The sequence below is a fragment of the Bos mutus genome, chromosome 11 (genome assembly GCF_027580195.1).
Source record: "Bos mutus isolate GX-2022 chromosome 11, NWIPB_WYAK_1.1, whole genome shotgun sequence".
NCBI classification, from domain to species: domain Eukaryota; kingdom Metazoa; phylum Chordata; class Mammalia; order Artiodactyla; family Bovidae; genus Bos; species Bos mutus.
The window spans coordinates 5,536,884-5,551,360 of NC_091627.1; the positions used below are offsets into that span (position 1 = coordinate 5,536,884).

The window sequence follows — 14,477 nt, forward strand, 5'->3', positions numbered from 1 at the left end:
TGGGCTTGATAAAGGACAGAAATGGTATGGACCTAACAGAAGCAGAAGATATTAAGAAGAGGTGGCAAGAATACACAGACTGCTAAGTGCTAAGTCACTTCAGTCGTGTCCAACTCTGTGTGACCCCATAGACGGCAGCCCACCAAGCTCCCCCGTCCCTGGGATTCTCCAGGCAAGAACACTGGAGTGGGTTGCCATTTCCTTCTCCAACGCATGCAAGTGAAAAGTGGAAGGGAAGTCACTTAGTCGTATCCGACTCTTAGCGACCCCATCGACTGCAGCCTTTCAGGCTCCTCCATCCATGGGATTTTCCAGGCAAGAGTACTGGAGTGGGGTGCCATTGCCTTCTCCGAAGAATACACAGAAGAACTGTACAAAAAAGATCTTCACGACCCAGATAATCATGATGGTGTGATCACTGACCTAGAGCCAGATATCCTGGAATGTGAAGTCAAGTGGGCCTTAGAAAGCATCACTATGAACAAAGCTAGTGGAGGTGATGGAATTCCAGTTGAGCTATTTCAAATCCTGAAAGATGATGCTGTGAAAGTGCTGCACTCAAGATGTTTAGCCATCATTAATTTGGCCAGGGGCCTGGTTACACACCGTGTAATGCAAGAGACAACAATCTTTTGTTTTTCTGAATAATCTTATTTATCTTTGGCGTGGGGCATCTTCACTGCTTGTGCGGGCTTTTCTCTACTTGTGGTGTGGGGGCTGCTCTCTAGCTGTGGTGCACGAGCTTCTCACTGCAGTGCCTTCTCTTGTCGCAGAGCACAGGATCTAGGGCGTGTGGGCTTCAGGAGGTGTGATCCCTGGGCTCTAGAGCACAGGCTCAATAGTTGTGGTCCACGGGCTCAGCTGCCCTGGGGCACGTGGGATCTTCCCGGATCAGGGATCAAACCCATGTCTCCTGCATCAGCAGGTAGATTCTTTACCAATGAGCCACCAGGGAAACTCGACAACAATCTTATAAAATAGTTCTGGCCAAAATCTTGGCTTTCTCTGCCCACCAAATAAAAAATTATGGAGACAGGGTCTGGAGGAAATAGAAAGATGGCTTTAGTTCTCAGCTGGCTGAAGGGAGAATGCAGCAGGCTAGCGCCTCAAGAACCGTGCGCCTACCATGGGGAATCTGAGGGGATCGCACAGACAGGGCTCGTGGTCGGGGGTAAGTGATAAGCGCAAAGCAGTGAGTCTTCATTCTTCTTCTGGCATTGTTTCAAAATGGTCAGAGCTGGCATCAGGTAGGCCGGTGCGTGGGTCTGTCTCTGGTTTATGGTATTGCGTCCTTCTTTCTAAAATGCAAAAAGCTACAGGGGTGATCTGCAAAGAAGCGTGGGGAAGGTAAGCACCAGGTACAGGATGTAATCTGCCTAGAGTTAGGGGAGTCGGTGCAGGGTGCAACATGCAGAGTTGGGGGAGGTCGGTGCAGGGTGTAACTCACGCGGAGTTAGGGCAGTGGGTGCAGGTTAGTTTTGAGAGATCTAGAGCACAGATTAGTAACAGTTAAAGTAAAGCCAGGAGTGATCAGCTCTTTCAGGCCCATTTGCTTCTTCTCTAGTCTGCTCACAGTTCTCTTTACTTTCCTCGTTCTCAGGAAAAATTCCACTTCTATTTTTGCTGCAACAAAATTGTGAGTAATACAGCTAGTAATGCTATTAAAGTTACAAGCAGGGATTTAAGCCATGGGTTTCCAGAGCCAAACCATCTTCCCTAAAGATCACCAAGGTTAGGAAATGGATCATCTCAGGCAGCCATCTGATTTTTCAGATGAGTCATTAAATGTGTTACATTAGATGATTTGCCTGGTGTGTAAACACAACATTCGGATTGAACTTTGGCATAGGTGCCCCCTTGAGATGCTGTGAGGATATCAAGGGCCATTTGATTTTGTAAGACAGCTTTCCTCATCATAGAGACCTCAGAATTTAGCAGGCTAATAGCCTGGTTGCTATCATTTAAAGGCTTCTGAGTGAATTTTGTTAAGGTTTCAATGTGGGAAATTACATCTTCCAATCCTAGGGAAGGCACAAAAATAGCTGCCAAATGATCATGCCGGTAGAACACAGATCCCTCAGTTCGTCAGGCTCGGATGGATGGTAAATTTGCTGGAGTTACATCTAAATTTGTACATAAGGGGCCCTGAGACCAAGGGAACCCTAAAGTACACCTTCCCAGCCACCCAAGGCCACAGATTAGACCCACAGAGCCACTGGGTCCTGGCAGGTGCCACCCAGCACATTTCTGGTTGTCTGATCCAATCTGTTCCGTACCAATCACTATCTTTAAGGGAAATGATATACTGGCATTTTTCATAAGGCACCCAGTCTAATTTTCTAGTGTTCTTAGGCTAGTTAGTATGATTTGACTGTTCCCAGCATAGGGAGCCTTTAGAGAACTTACAACAATAGCCTGGTGTTTTAGCCAGACAAATCCATCCCACAACTGGGGAAGGGTCCCTCCTGAGAGCACAGAATTTACATTTTTTGACTGAAATTTAGCTTGTTGTTCTGATGTAGCTTGAGTAACCTAAAGCGAAATTCCGTATATATGGCCAGGGTCAGAATAGGTATGTTTGATTGGCCGAGTGAGTGGGTCCCATCTAGTGATATCAATGGTGGCCCAGACAGAACTATAATTCCTTTCTTCTAAAATAAACTTTCTAAGAACCATCCAATCAGAGCCTCGGAAGGGAGAAACCCACCATGGTAAACCAGAAGTACGGGATGCAGGCAATTGACCACAAAGCCAACAATCTGATTTAAAATCTGCATAAGATCATGTCCATTTGATTCATCTGTAAGAGTCCAAGAAACTGAGAAGAAAACATTACGAATAATCATACAGGTCAGGTCCAGCATCTTGGGGTAGCAGTCTCTTTTTGTTGGGTCCTGGCGTTGGTATTTCTACCTCATTAGGACGACGCCTTAAAGTGAGTTTGAGGTCAGCAGTTCTTGCTACATACCATTCTGGTTCAGGAGCCCTTTTTAGGTGGGAAACAGGAATTCAAGAATCAATACCCTTCAGTTTTGCTGCACATGAGCTAGTTAAAAGACCCTGACAAGGGCCCTTCCATCTAGGAGGGAGCCCTTTAGATTTGTCTTTCCCAGTATGCATACTCTCCTGGTTGTAAGTCACGGGACATCTGATCTTCATATGAGGACAGATTACTGTGATAAGCTTCGGAAGCAAGCTTAGGATGTCCTGCTAATAATTTGATTAAAACTTTGCAATTATGTACTGTATCTCCCTTTAGTAATACAGGATCATACAAACCCTTCATCCGTTCTCACTGGTCTCCCTGTGATAATCTCGAAGGGAGAGAAATGATGTTAGCCAAAAGCAGTGGATCTGAGGTTGGGGAAAGCCAATGGAAGGGTCGCAGGATAGGGAAAGGAATAAGCAACCGTTATTTTAGCCAACCGAGTCTTCATTTGTTCGATTTCCCTTTCTACTAACCCAGAAGACTGGGGGCGATAGGCACAGTGGGTATGTTGCGTAATAGGCCAAATTTTACAAATGTCCTTAACAATCTGTCCAATAAAATGAGTCCTTCTGTTGCTGTGTAGTTCTGGGGGGATTCCCCAGATGGGACTCACTCTTTCTAAAAGCAGCTTCCTGACTGACTGTGCCGTGGCCCTTCTGCAGGGGAATGCCTCAACCCAGCGTGAAAACACACAGATCATGACAAGAACATACTGACAACCTTGCAAGGGAGGCTTCTGCTCTAAAATCAATCTGCCATACTTCAGAAGGACTTGCAGGTCACGGCAAACCTCCCTGAGAACCACGAAGGGCCTTTCCTGGGTGATATTTTGGACACGAATCGCATCCTGAATAGACCTTCCAAGCTGTGGTAAAGAAAGGCGTCCAGAAATAGTGTTTACCCCACAACACCATCTTATCTGGGTTCCAAGGAGTTTACTCATGAATGTATCGTAAAACAGGATACTGGGCTGAAAACAGAAGGGCAGGTTTCCCATTGCGCCTACTCTGCTGCGGTTGAAACCTCCCCCGCTTCTGTATACAGGTGTCTTTTTCTTGGCCTGCTCCTGTTCTCTGAAACTTCAACAATGTGTTAGTGGGGTTACTGGAGACTGAAAGGGAAAAGGCAGTGGTTAGTTGGTTGTTGATTACGAGAGGCTGCGGTCTTGGTGGCACCATCCGCTGAAGGGTTTCCTTTGGCCTGAGCAGCGTCAGCCGCTCAGTGACCCGGGGTCTTGACGAGAGCAAGGGCGCACGGCAGCAGGATGGCATCTCCCTGCTCTGCAACCTGCTTCCCGTGTCTGATGGGCCGCCCTGAGGATGTCAGAAACCCTCTTTGTTTCCAAAGCATACCAAAATCACGTGCCACTCCCAAACCACAGCGGCTGTCCATGTAGATACTGGCAGACTTTCCTCTTGCCAACGGACACACTCTGGTCAGTGCTATTAACTCAGCCTGTTGGATGGAAGAGACATTAGGCAAAGGACCATTTTCGAGGATGGACACTGGAGATACAACAGCATAGCCAGCCTGGTATTCTCCGTGAGGTCCTCGTAAATATGAACCGTCAGTGAATAAAATAAGATTAGGATTATTCATTGGACTCTCTCCATGGTCAATCCTAGGAAGTAGAAGACTGTTAGTTGCGACAATACAATAGTGCTTTTCCTCATCCAATTTTTCTGGGAGCAAGGCGGCTGGATTAAGCTTGTTACACCTGTGGAGAGTCATGTTTGGTGAGAGCAGGACACTCTTATGAGAAGTTAATCGACTTGCTGAGAGTTTAGTAAGGCTCCCACACAGTGTGGAACAAAGACAGTGAGAGGGTCACTCAGAACTCTCTCTCCTGTGGTTCAACACATCAGAGCTGCTGCCCTGACAGCTTGGAGACACAGAGGAAGGCCATTGGCTACCGCATCTGGCTGCAGGCTGTAACATCAACTGGTTGGAAGGAGCCGCCATGCCGCAGGGATAATACCTTAGTGAAGCACTCTGGTTTCCATGGACAAAGGAAAAAGGGTAAATCCTAATTTGGATGTCCTAAGGCTGGGGCCTTTACCAGGAGGCCCTTAAGGGTCTCCACAGCTTTAGAATGTTCTGTTTCCCAGCAAAGAGGTTCAGTTTGGTCTTAAACGTTTAACTAAATCATGTAATGGTTGAGCTACTAGGGAAAAGTTTGGAATCCGGTTCCTGTAGTAGCCTGCAAGGTCTAGAAAGCCTCTCAGTTGTCTTTCTGTTCTCGGGGCAGGGAAGGCTAGCATGCACTTTACTCTGTCTAGATCAATTAAAAGCCACCCTTAGATATCACATGTCCTGAATTCTTTACATTAGCCTTGTGAAAGTGTCAGTCACTCAGTTGTGTCTGACTCTTTGAGACCCCATGGACTGTATCCCGCTAGACTCCTCTGTCCATGGACTCTCCAGGCAAGAATACTGGAGTGGGTAGCCATTCCCTTATCCAGGGGATCGTCCTGACCCAGGGATCAAACCGGGTCTCCTGCATTGCAGATGGACCCTTTACTGTCTGAGCCACCAGGGAAGCCCAACTGGTTTCTCTTTGGACCCCTTATGTCCTTTTGAAGCTAACTTCTGGAGCAAGTACAGGGTGTCTTGCTGACTATCTATTAAGGAATTTAAACACAACAGCAAGTCATCTACATATTGTATCAAGACTGATATATGAGGAAAAACTAGATCATCTAAATCTGCTTTTAATACCTGAGAAAAGCAAGTGGGGCTTTCAGTGGAGCCCACTGGCATCAGAGTCCATGTATAATGCCATTCATTCCAAGTGAAGGCAAAAAAAGGATACTGATCATCGGGATTCACAGGGATACTGAAGAATGCACTTCAGTATGTAGAGATCTATCACAGAAAAGAAGTCACTGTTTTTAGGGATATAGGACGGTAAGGTATGGGGTTAGGTACTGCAGCGCGACAAGGAATAAAAATAGCGTTGCTAGACCTCAAATCCTGTGTCAATCTCCAACCTTTGCCAATAGGTTTTCTAACTGGCAGGATGGGAGTGTTACCAGGGCTAGTGAGGCCTTTCTTAATGGAAGCTGATAATCAAGGGTTTTACTTCCTCTATGGGCTTCCCTAGTGGCTCAGCAGTAAAGAACCCACTTGGCAATGCAGATGTGGGTTCGACCCCTGGGTTGGGAAGATCCCCTGGAGAAGGAAATGGCATCCATTCCACTACTCTTGCCTGGGAAATCTCATCGACAGAGGAGCCTGGTGGGCTACAGTCTGAGAACTGGCAAGCACTGGACACGACTTGGCGACTAAACCACCACCACTAGGGTTCCCTCTAACGCTTCCTGCTTCAGTGGGTGGTGATGACTTGGGCAGGGGTTGTTTTGGTCTATGGTAATGTTAATGGTGATGCGGGACGCATTCTCCCTGTGTCAGTAGGATCACGTGCCCGTAATTCTTTAGGCACTAAGCCTAGCAGTTTTCCTTGCTCTGCATCACCTTTATCATGGGCTATAAACATTATATGAAGAGAGAAATCTGATTGATCTTTCAGACCTCAAAGCATTTCTCCCTTAGGAGTAAAAGAAATCTGGGTGCCATATATTTCTAACGAATCTCTACCTATCAGGTGACTAGGGGTACTTTCTACTAGGAAAAAGGAATGTTTTTGAAGTTCTGCTAAGTAAAACTCTAAAGGTAATGATTTAAAAGCCTTTATGGGTGCACTGGAAATTCCCACTATTTGCACTGAGGTATTACTCCGGGGGCGGGAGCCTTTGATTTTGGTAGGGTTTAAAACTGAGAAGGTGGCTCCTGTATCTACTAAGGTTTTAAGCGTTTCTCCTTGTATATTCATTTCTACTTCCCCAAGGATGTTAGAAAGGAGGAGGGGGAAGACTCTCCAGGTTTCCTCAGAGCAGCCCTAAATCCCTTTTTCCCCTAATTCTTGTTTAACTTGAAATTCTGGTCTGAAATCTAGTCTGTCCTCGATTTTTAAAAATTTTCTGCAGTCCCTTTTTAGGTGACCAAGTTGGTAACAGTAAAAGCAAACACTAGATTTCTTTATGAGTTATGGATCGGACCAAGAGTTGTTAACCACTGACGGACCTTGATTACTTAACTGGCACAAGTGAAGGCTCATAATTTTTATAGAGGTGTCCTTTTCTTTCTTTTTAATGGTTTTGAAAAGTTGGTCTGCCAGCATGACCAAAGCATTTGTATGTAACACAGACCAACCTAAATCATGTCCTTTAATTAGAGTGGCCAATTTCTCATCCAAACCTTCTAAAAACCTCTTGATATCAGCTTACATTAAAAGAAAGAGCTCATCATGCCTTGCACTGGCCCTTATAACACTCTCACTCTGCCAGCCAGAAAACCTAATGGCAAAGGCTGGCGATTTGCACCTGATTTGAGATCTGTCAACGCTACTGTTGTTCCTTGTCATTCCATGGTACTCGATTTCTCACCCTGGACTCATGACCATGAGAATGAGAGTCTCTTTTGAATGTTCCCTAGGGAGAAAGTATTTACTGTCTCTAAACGTGGAGCACGGACCATCTTCGTGGGAATCACCTGTGAAGCTTGTTGGAAACAGGTTCAAGGGACCAACTCAGCTCTGCTGGACGAGCACCTTAGGTGGAAATGGACCCACCTGCGTTAGAGCTTTGTTAAGCAGGGATGACCCCTCAGCCAGAGTGGTCCCCTATCTGCTTAGCCTAGGGCTGGACAGACAGGTGGAAGATGCCCATCACAAACCAGATGAGGCTGACGTGGGGATCTATCCAAAATTGTTTACCTGGGATGTAGGGCGAGGTCTGTAGGCTGAAGAGCCACCGTTTAATGAGAACCTACTCTGTGCTGGGTGCTCCAGGGGTGGACCCTCCTTTCATCCTCACAAGGGCCCCCTAGGTTGGGATCTCACTGCCGAGAAACACTAAGAGGGAAAACTGGTCCCGGTCCCGGAGCCAGTGAGGGTTTGAGATCAGCCTGCAACGCCCACACCCTCTCCACAGCGCCAGAGACCTGACTCAGAAACATCTCTGGGGGTTGCCAGAGACAGAAAGTAGAGCTGAAGACAGAACCAGGATGCTTGTGGGGACAGGGCGGGGTGGGGGGAATAGGGTGGAGGGGTCACCCGCTCAGGTGCTGGGGATTCTACGGCCACAGCTACACGCAAAGGGACTTGGTTCATGCGTCCAGTTTGTGAGTTGGGTTCGTCTGGCCCCTGAGAAACTCAATTTCTGGCCTCTATCACTGCACTGCCTTCTGAAGCACCAGTTATAAATGAGCGACATTTAGGTCTGATAAAGTCCAGCAAAACATGACCTAGCTCATTAAACTGCAATCCTCCTCTTCCTTCCTGCCTTTCCTGAGTTACACAAGCAGAGATACAAAGCCAGCCTGCTGTGACTGCCCACCTTCTGCTGCCACCAGCCGCTCTGCGAGAGCTGGGGGCACCCCCGTCCTGGGCGTCTCACTGGGACACGACCCCCCTCCCTCCACAGGTTGCTCTCTGTCTGCCCCTACTTGGGAAAGGCGCAACCCCGCCACCTCCTCCCTGGGCAGGCTGCACTCCCCACCTGACATCCTGGGAGCTTGGGTTTCAGGGGATGCGTGCTGGCTGCGTGTTGAGATGGCCCCTGCCACCTACCAGTGAAATTGACCCCAAAAAAGGAACTCGCAGGGGCTCTCACACCAGCCGCGCATTCCTCAGGGCTGCCGCCCTCTGGTGAGTGTGGGACCTTATCTGGCTGAGCACAGCTGATACGGCCTTCTGGAGAGATGTCACATGCCACCTCGATGGGGGATTACGCAGAGAATTTGAGGTCAAGGGTTTAGGCCAAACCAGCTTCTATTTATAAAAAAGTGCCTCTGGGGGGGAAACAGAATGGCAGGAGATGGCTCTGTGTGGGTGCCAGTCAGCAGGGGGACATGCTGGGGCAGGTCAGCACCTGTCACTCAGTCACGCTGCTCGGTGAAAGCCAGGCCCCCACCGGCCCAGCACCATGACAAAGTCCTTTGTCTCAAGATGGCCCCGCGTACAAGTTAGGAGCACACGTGCAGGAGCAAAGGACCCTGGGCCGGGCACGTGGACGTCTGGCAACCAGTTCCGTGGCTGAGGGGCCTCCCGCAAGAACAGGTGGAGACGAGCTCTTCAATTCCTCGAGGACCAAAAGGGTCCCCATGAAAGGACTGAAGTCCAGGCTCTCTGAAGGAGGCAGACGCCCTCTTTAGCACAACGGACGAACAGACGCTCACTCTTCTCTCACAAACTGCACAGAAAACAGGGGAAGTCACCAGGGACCCAGTCCTGCGTTGGGGCTCCTGAAACCCAGCGTGCTGCGCCGGCAGACTCCTCTTCTGACAAGCGGCAGGAGCCGCCGACCTCAGCCCAAGGTGTCCAGGCCCCATCTCAGTCCGGCTGAACCAGAAGCTGCCGGCCTGGGGCCTGTGGGTGTGCGTCACCCACAGCCCCTGGCAGAGTAGGAGCTGGCAGGGCAGGCTGTGGCCCCGGCTCTTCACCGAGCTCTACCCTCCCGACAAGCCCACATTAGCAGCGAGGCCATGCTGGCTGCAACGTGACACACTAAATCGCGTGGAAAACTTTTATTAGAATGTTTCAAAATACAACTTTCCAATATACGAAAATCTAAATAATTGTCCCTTTCCCCCCCTCCCCTGCTAATGGCCAAGCTGTCCCACTCTGAGCCTGAAAGGTAACATACGCTTCTGCCTGCGCTTGGTGCGAGGCAGTCCTTGTCTGTCAGCAACCGCCTAGGGTGTCACAGGCCTAGGAACTAAATACGCCCAGATCTGAAGAACTCTGCCTCACAAGCACTTCAACGAGACTGAACTCGACCTCCAGGCCATGCTAGCACACGCGTGTGGTGGCCGAGGGCAGCAGCGATGTCGTCTCAGCTCCTGGGTCTACCCAGGTCTGCGAGCACTGCGGTTCACAGACAGGAGCCAGGGGCCCACGTCACCAGCGCCTGCTGGAGGTGAAAGCGGTTTCTCAATCGACTGCCCACCTCCTCGCCACAGTGTGAGAATCAGTTGTGGGATGCTCAGCGCCCACAGCCAAGTCGGGAAGAGGGGCTGAGGGCTTCCCAGGGCAGCGCCACCATTGCAGGCCCTGCCGCTTCCATGCTCCTCACAGCTGCCTGAGCTCCGAGGGGCTCGTGCCGCTTCCGAGACTCGGCTAATGCCCGTGTCGGTGAGCTTCTTTCCCTCCAACTAGTCGCCATGCTGGCACCTCGAGGGACCTGATGCCCAGCAGCAGAAAGGTGTGAAGAAGAGACAGCAAGTCACGGCCTCAGAAAGGTGCTGGCTGGCACGCGACCTCTTCTCTCTGGGGGGCCGTCTGGGAGAAGCCCCGGCCTGGCCACAGCCTGCGCCGGACCCTTCTGGAGGCCGCCTCTGCAGAGAGATGCTGCTGGCTGCCGGCAGGCAGTGCAGGCTCCTCAGAGCCCAGAAATGGGGGACCTCTCTCCTGGCTGTGACTGGAGGAGGCCCATACACATTCCGTGTGGATACAGACCGAACAGTTTAATAGCAGGGGGGACAACCAACACAAAACGCAACACAGAGCACGCAGGCAGGCATCTCTGGAGTTTGGTTTCTGCTGTTTCTTTGGGGGGGGGTGTATTTCAACGAGAGCATCCAGTTCAGAGGACTGCTGCAGGGTTTCTCAGAGAAGGGGAGCTGAGAACGCACTGGGTCGCAGAGACGGAAAGGAGCGCCAACACCCACTCAGCTTCTCCAGCCACCAAAGCCCTGGACAGACCTGCAAGGAAGTGCCAGGAGAGGCAGGTCAGCTCCTGCTCCAGGAAGGGCTCTGGAGCTCATGCAACTGCCTGTGTTCAAAGAGCAGGACTCGGAATTTCCAGTGTCAGGCAGATGCAAAGAGTGAGGACAGAAAAACAGGACTTGGGGATGGGCTCGGAGCCCAGGGAGCTTCTGAGAATGAACAGGGAAATAAGGACAAGCATCTCTCGGGTTCTGCCTTCCAGGCTCTGCTCAGCAGAAGGCACCGTCCTCTCTCTTACACACGGCCCGGGAGAAGGCCAGGCCTGGAACCTCCAGCTACATGCCTACTGAGAGCAGCAAGTCCACATAGCCCAAAACCTGCTGCTGAAATGCCGTTTCCAGGACAAGATTTTAAACAGGAAAAATAGATACCAAACTGTACAAAGAGACCAAAACTACCGTTTTCACATACTGCACAGGCCTCCACCCTTATTAATGACTCAAAACTGAAGAGGGGTACTTACGAGTTAGAAGATCCAAAGGTGAATCCTGAAAAAGAGGAAAAGGGTGCAGTTAGAACACAGACGCCCGAAAGGCAAAGGTGGTCTCTAGGGCGCCTTGGTCCCCTCCCCGTGTCTCCACAGGAAGCCCTCCTCCCGCAAGACCAGGCTGGGAGGGGGTGGGGGCAGGAAGGGGCGCGGTCTGCTGGCTGCTTCAGGGTCTGTCCCACCTCCACCGTGGCCAGCAGAGGGTCATGGCAGGCCTCCTCTCAGTGTTGCTGATGCCACACGAACTCATTTCATCAAGAAAGCGTGCTTTTTCTACTTTCCCCATCCACTGGCTCTCTTCTCCTTGAGGCCAGAGCAGCAAGACACTCGGTCCAAGGGGCAGCCCTGCTGCTGTCTGTCTAGCCCTTTGAGCAGACTGGCCCCTTGCGGTTTCTGTGTCATTTGTAAAATAATAATTAATAATACCTAACTTTTGCATCTCGTAAGTGTGCTGCAAAGATATTCTACTATCTGAAGAAGTAGGGTGTCAAACAAATGAAAGACATTTTGTAAGGTCTCTACCTCTTTATTTTTACTTTCTTCTATATCTTTTGAGTCTTCTGGTTTAGACTTTTAAGTCAAGGTCTAGTTAGAATGGCTATTTTTTGGGGTCCTCAAATCTTGAGAGAAAAGTCAAGTCAGCCATTTCTTTATTTGGTAAGAAACAGCACAGTGTTAACAAGCCTAATTAAAACCCAAAAAGAAAACTGCATCTTTCCAGTACTTTCAGCTTTTCAAGTACCAGACTGAATAGCCAGGTAAAATCACTCATTCTTTTGGAGGGTCAGGGTAGGGGTGAGGGTTGTCAGACATTTACTGAAGGAACGAAAGGAGAGACCACAGTGAAGGGAGTGGTTGGGCTGCCCACCTCCTCCGCTTGATCCGAAGCCTGAGAATCCCCCGCTCTGGCTCCCAAACCCAGCAGACTGCTGGGACAGCGATCCAAAAGTCGGTGCATTCTGACTGGCAAGGGTGCCAAACGACGTGGTGCTGCTGCTGCTCCCGAACCTGCGTCCCGGTGAGAGCAGAGACTGCGGTTAGCATGGCCACACGGCCACTCTGCTGCCCGACAGCCCCGGCCCCACTCCTGAGTCTCAGGATGCGCGACGTACATGATTCGAAGTGACAAGCTTGGTTTAAACTGGCAGCCTCTCAGAAAAAGTAGGCTAGAGCCCAGAGCAAACCTTTGCCTCAGCTTCGTGAAGAAAAATAAAGGGCTGCAGTATGAAACCCCACTTGTCCATGTTTGGGTTTTCCTCTGCTGTTTGGAACTTCCACGTCACTGGTCCTGGGCTAATCTCACCCATGCCTTGGGCCTCTCATACATGGCTGTGGGAAGCTCTCAGGTGTCAGCCGGGGTCAGAGACAGACTCACGACAGGGACCTGAAGAACGGCGATGGGCTCTTTCGGAGATGTCACACCAAAACTGGTGCTTGGTTCTGCTGGACAACTCGGAACTAACCAGCCAGTCAGGATTTATGTGGGCGAGCCCCTGGCCAGGGCAGAACCTAATCCTTTTTTTTTGCTAGCGAAGAAAACAGCTGGTTTCAAATAAATAAATAAAAACCTCAAGATTCCCAGTCAACCACAAACCTTCCGGCAACTTTGCAATATCACGTGCTGGGCGGTCACTGCAGAGAGCAGTATCTGTCAGAACCTGCCAGAAAACTGGTTTAAATCGACCCCAACTCTCCTTTCAAAGCTTTCCTTAAGTTCGGGTTTCCTGACTTCCCCGGAGCAGCTTAAGAGACCCATCAGTCTCTACATGAAATCCAAGAAGCAATGTATCAACTCGCTACTTTCCTTGAAACTTGCCAGCATGTCCGCACCAGCCTCTTTCATGGAGAGGTGAGGAGGGTGTGAGGAAGGGCTCCATTTGAGTTTACTTTCAAGACAAAGATGCTCCCACCTTGCCAGCACTCATCCCATGTGCCCTGACAGTGCTCCCAAATGGCCCGGCCCCACCCGCCAGCTCTGCAGTGTTATGAGTCCTGAGCCAGGGTTGAGGGCTGTGAAAGGCCCAGCAGACAGTAACTTCAGACATCCATACTTCCTGCGAATAAGACACTTTGTAGTCATCACCACATATATTTTACTGGGATTTTGTGATGTGGTGAAGGCTATTTTCTCCTTGGGGTTTTGGTAACCAGACTGAATTTCTGGGGCCCTCTGAAGCAAATCTCTACTATGGCATTTTCAAGTGAGGATATACCCCAAGCAGTAAGAGCAGCCTTGAAGGCAGAGCGGTCATGGAGACTCTGCAATGTGTCCAGGGCCCAGATAGTGCCTGTGGAAGCTGGCCCGGGGACTGTGGACTGTTGTCCTACGCGGGGGGTCTGCAGTGGAGCAGGGGACTTAAGGAGCTGTCTGCTCAGGGACAACAATCCCAAGAGAAAAGAATTTGGTAAAAACGGTTTATTCAGAATTTCCTAACAGAAGTCACCACACGAGGGGCAATCTTGCAGTAAGGGGAGACTGTTTTTCTTCCCTTAACCAATCCTTTATCTCTGCTGGGAGCTCAGGGCTCTGCCAGCCACCTACCAGGGGACAGGAATACGGCTCATGCCCACCAAGTAGTGGACAGAGTCTAGCCTTATCCCTGCAGAGAACAGGAATCCTGGAATGACTGGTTTGCGGATTTTGAGGAAGGGAATTTCAGCTTAGTCAAGAAAAGGGGAAACAGAAGAATTTTCTTTTCAAAACAGGAGTACTGGGCCCCAGTGCTTCTGCTGACCCGAGCCTGGGGGCTTCCTCTGGCCTCTCCCGGGGGGCTTACCCGAATCCTCCCGCGCTGGCGGCAGCAGTGCCCTCTCCGAACACTTTGCCTCCCGTCGAGCCCAGAGGGCTTGTAAAGGCTGGGGCTGAACCGAATGCTGGCACCCCTCCAAACCCAGGGGATCCCCCAAAAGTAGGAGGGCTGCCAAACACTGGAGCAGCACCGAAGCCACCTGAGCAAAACAGAGGCAAACAAACAGAAACGGGGAGAAAGAAAGGAGGAGACAGGAAGAGAAGACAATGAGCAGTGAGAAACCAAATCAAAAGAGGAAGAAGGAGAAAGGGGAAAATACGTTAGAACTTCAAATTCAAAAAATTATAGCAAAGGGCAACACCCCTTCTATCAGCAAAATAATAAACCCAAACCCAGCCAAATCGCCACCCCTCCATTTCCAGCAGAAGGGTCTGCGGTCCACGTAGGAGCACACTTGGAGTTCTA

General features: G+C 50.0%; 1 protein-coding gene across 2 annotated transcripts in view; it reads right to left on the reverse strand.

Moving 5' to 3' along the window:
- Window positions 1-10,607: 10,607 nt before the first annotated feature.
- Window positions 10,608-14,477, reverse strand: part of NUP214 (nucleoporin 214) — an 89,075-nt gene continuing 85,205 nt past the window's right edge. For both annotated transcript variants that reach the window (XM_070378830.1, XM_070378829.1), the window contains exons 33-36: window positions 14,040-14,211; window positions 12,131-12,270; window positions 11,239-11,263; window positions 10,608-10,751 (exon numbers count right to left, since the gene is read on the reverse strand). In XM_070378830.1, coding sequence (XP_070234931.1) covers window positions 10,718-10,751; window positions 11,239-11,263; window positions 12,131-12,270; window positions 14,040-14,211 — 371 coding nt within the window. In that variant the 3' untranslated portion in view covers window positions 10,608-10,717. The remainder of the gene's footprint in view (window positions 10,752-11,238; window positions 11,264-12,130; window positions 12,271-14,039; window positions 14,212-14,477) is intronic.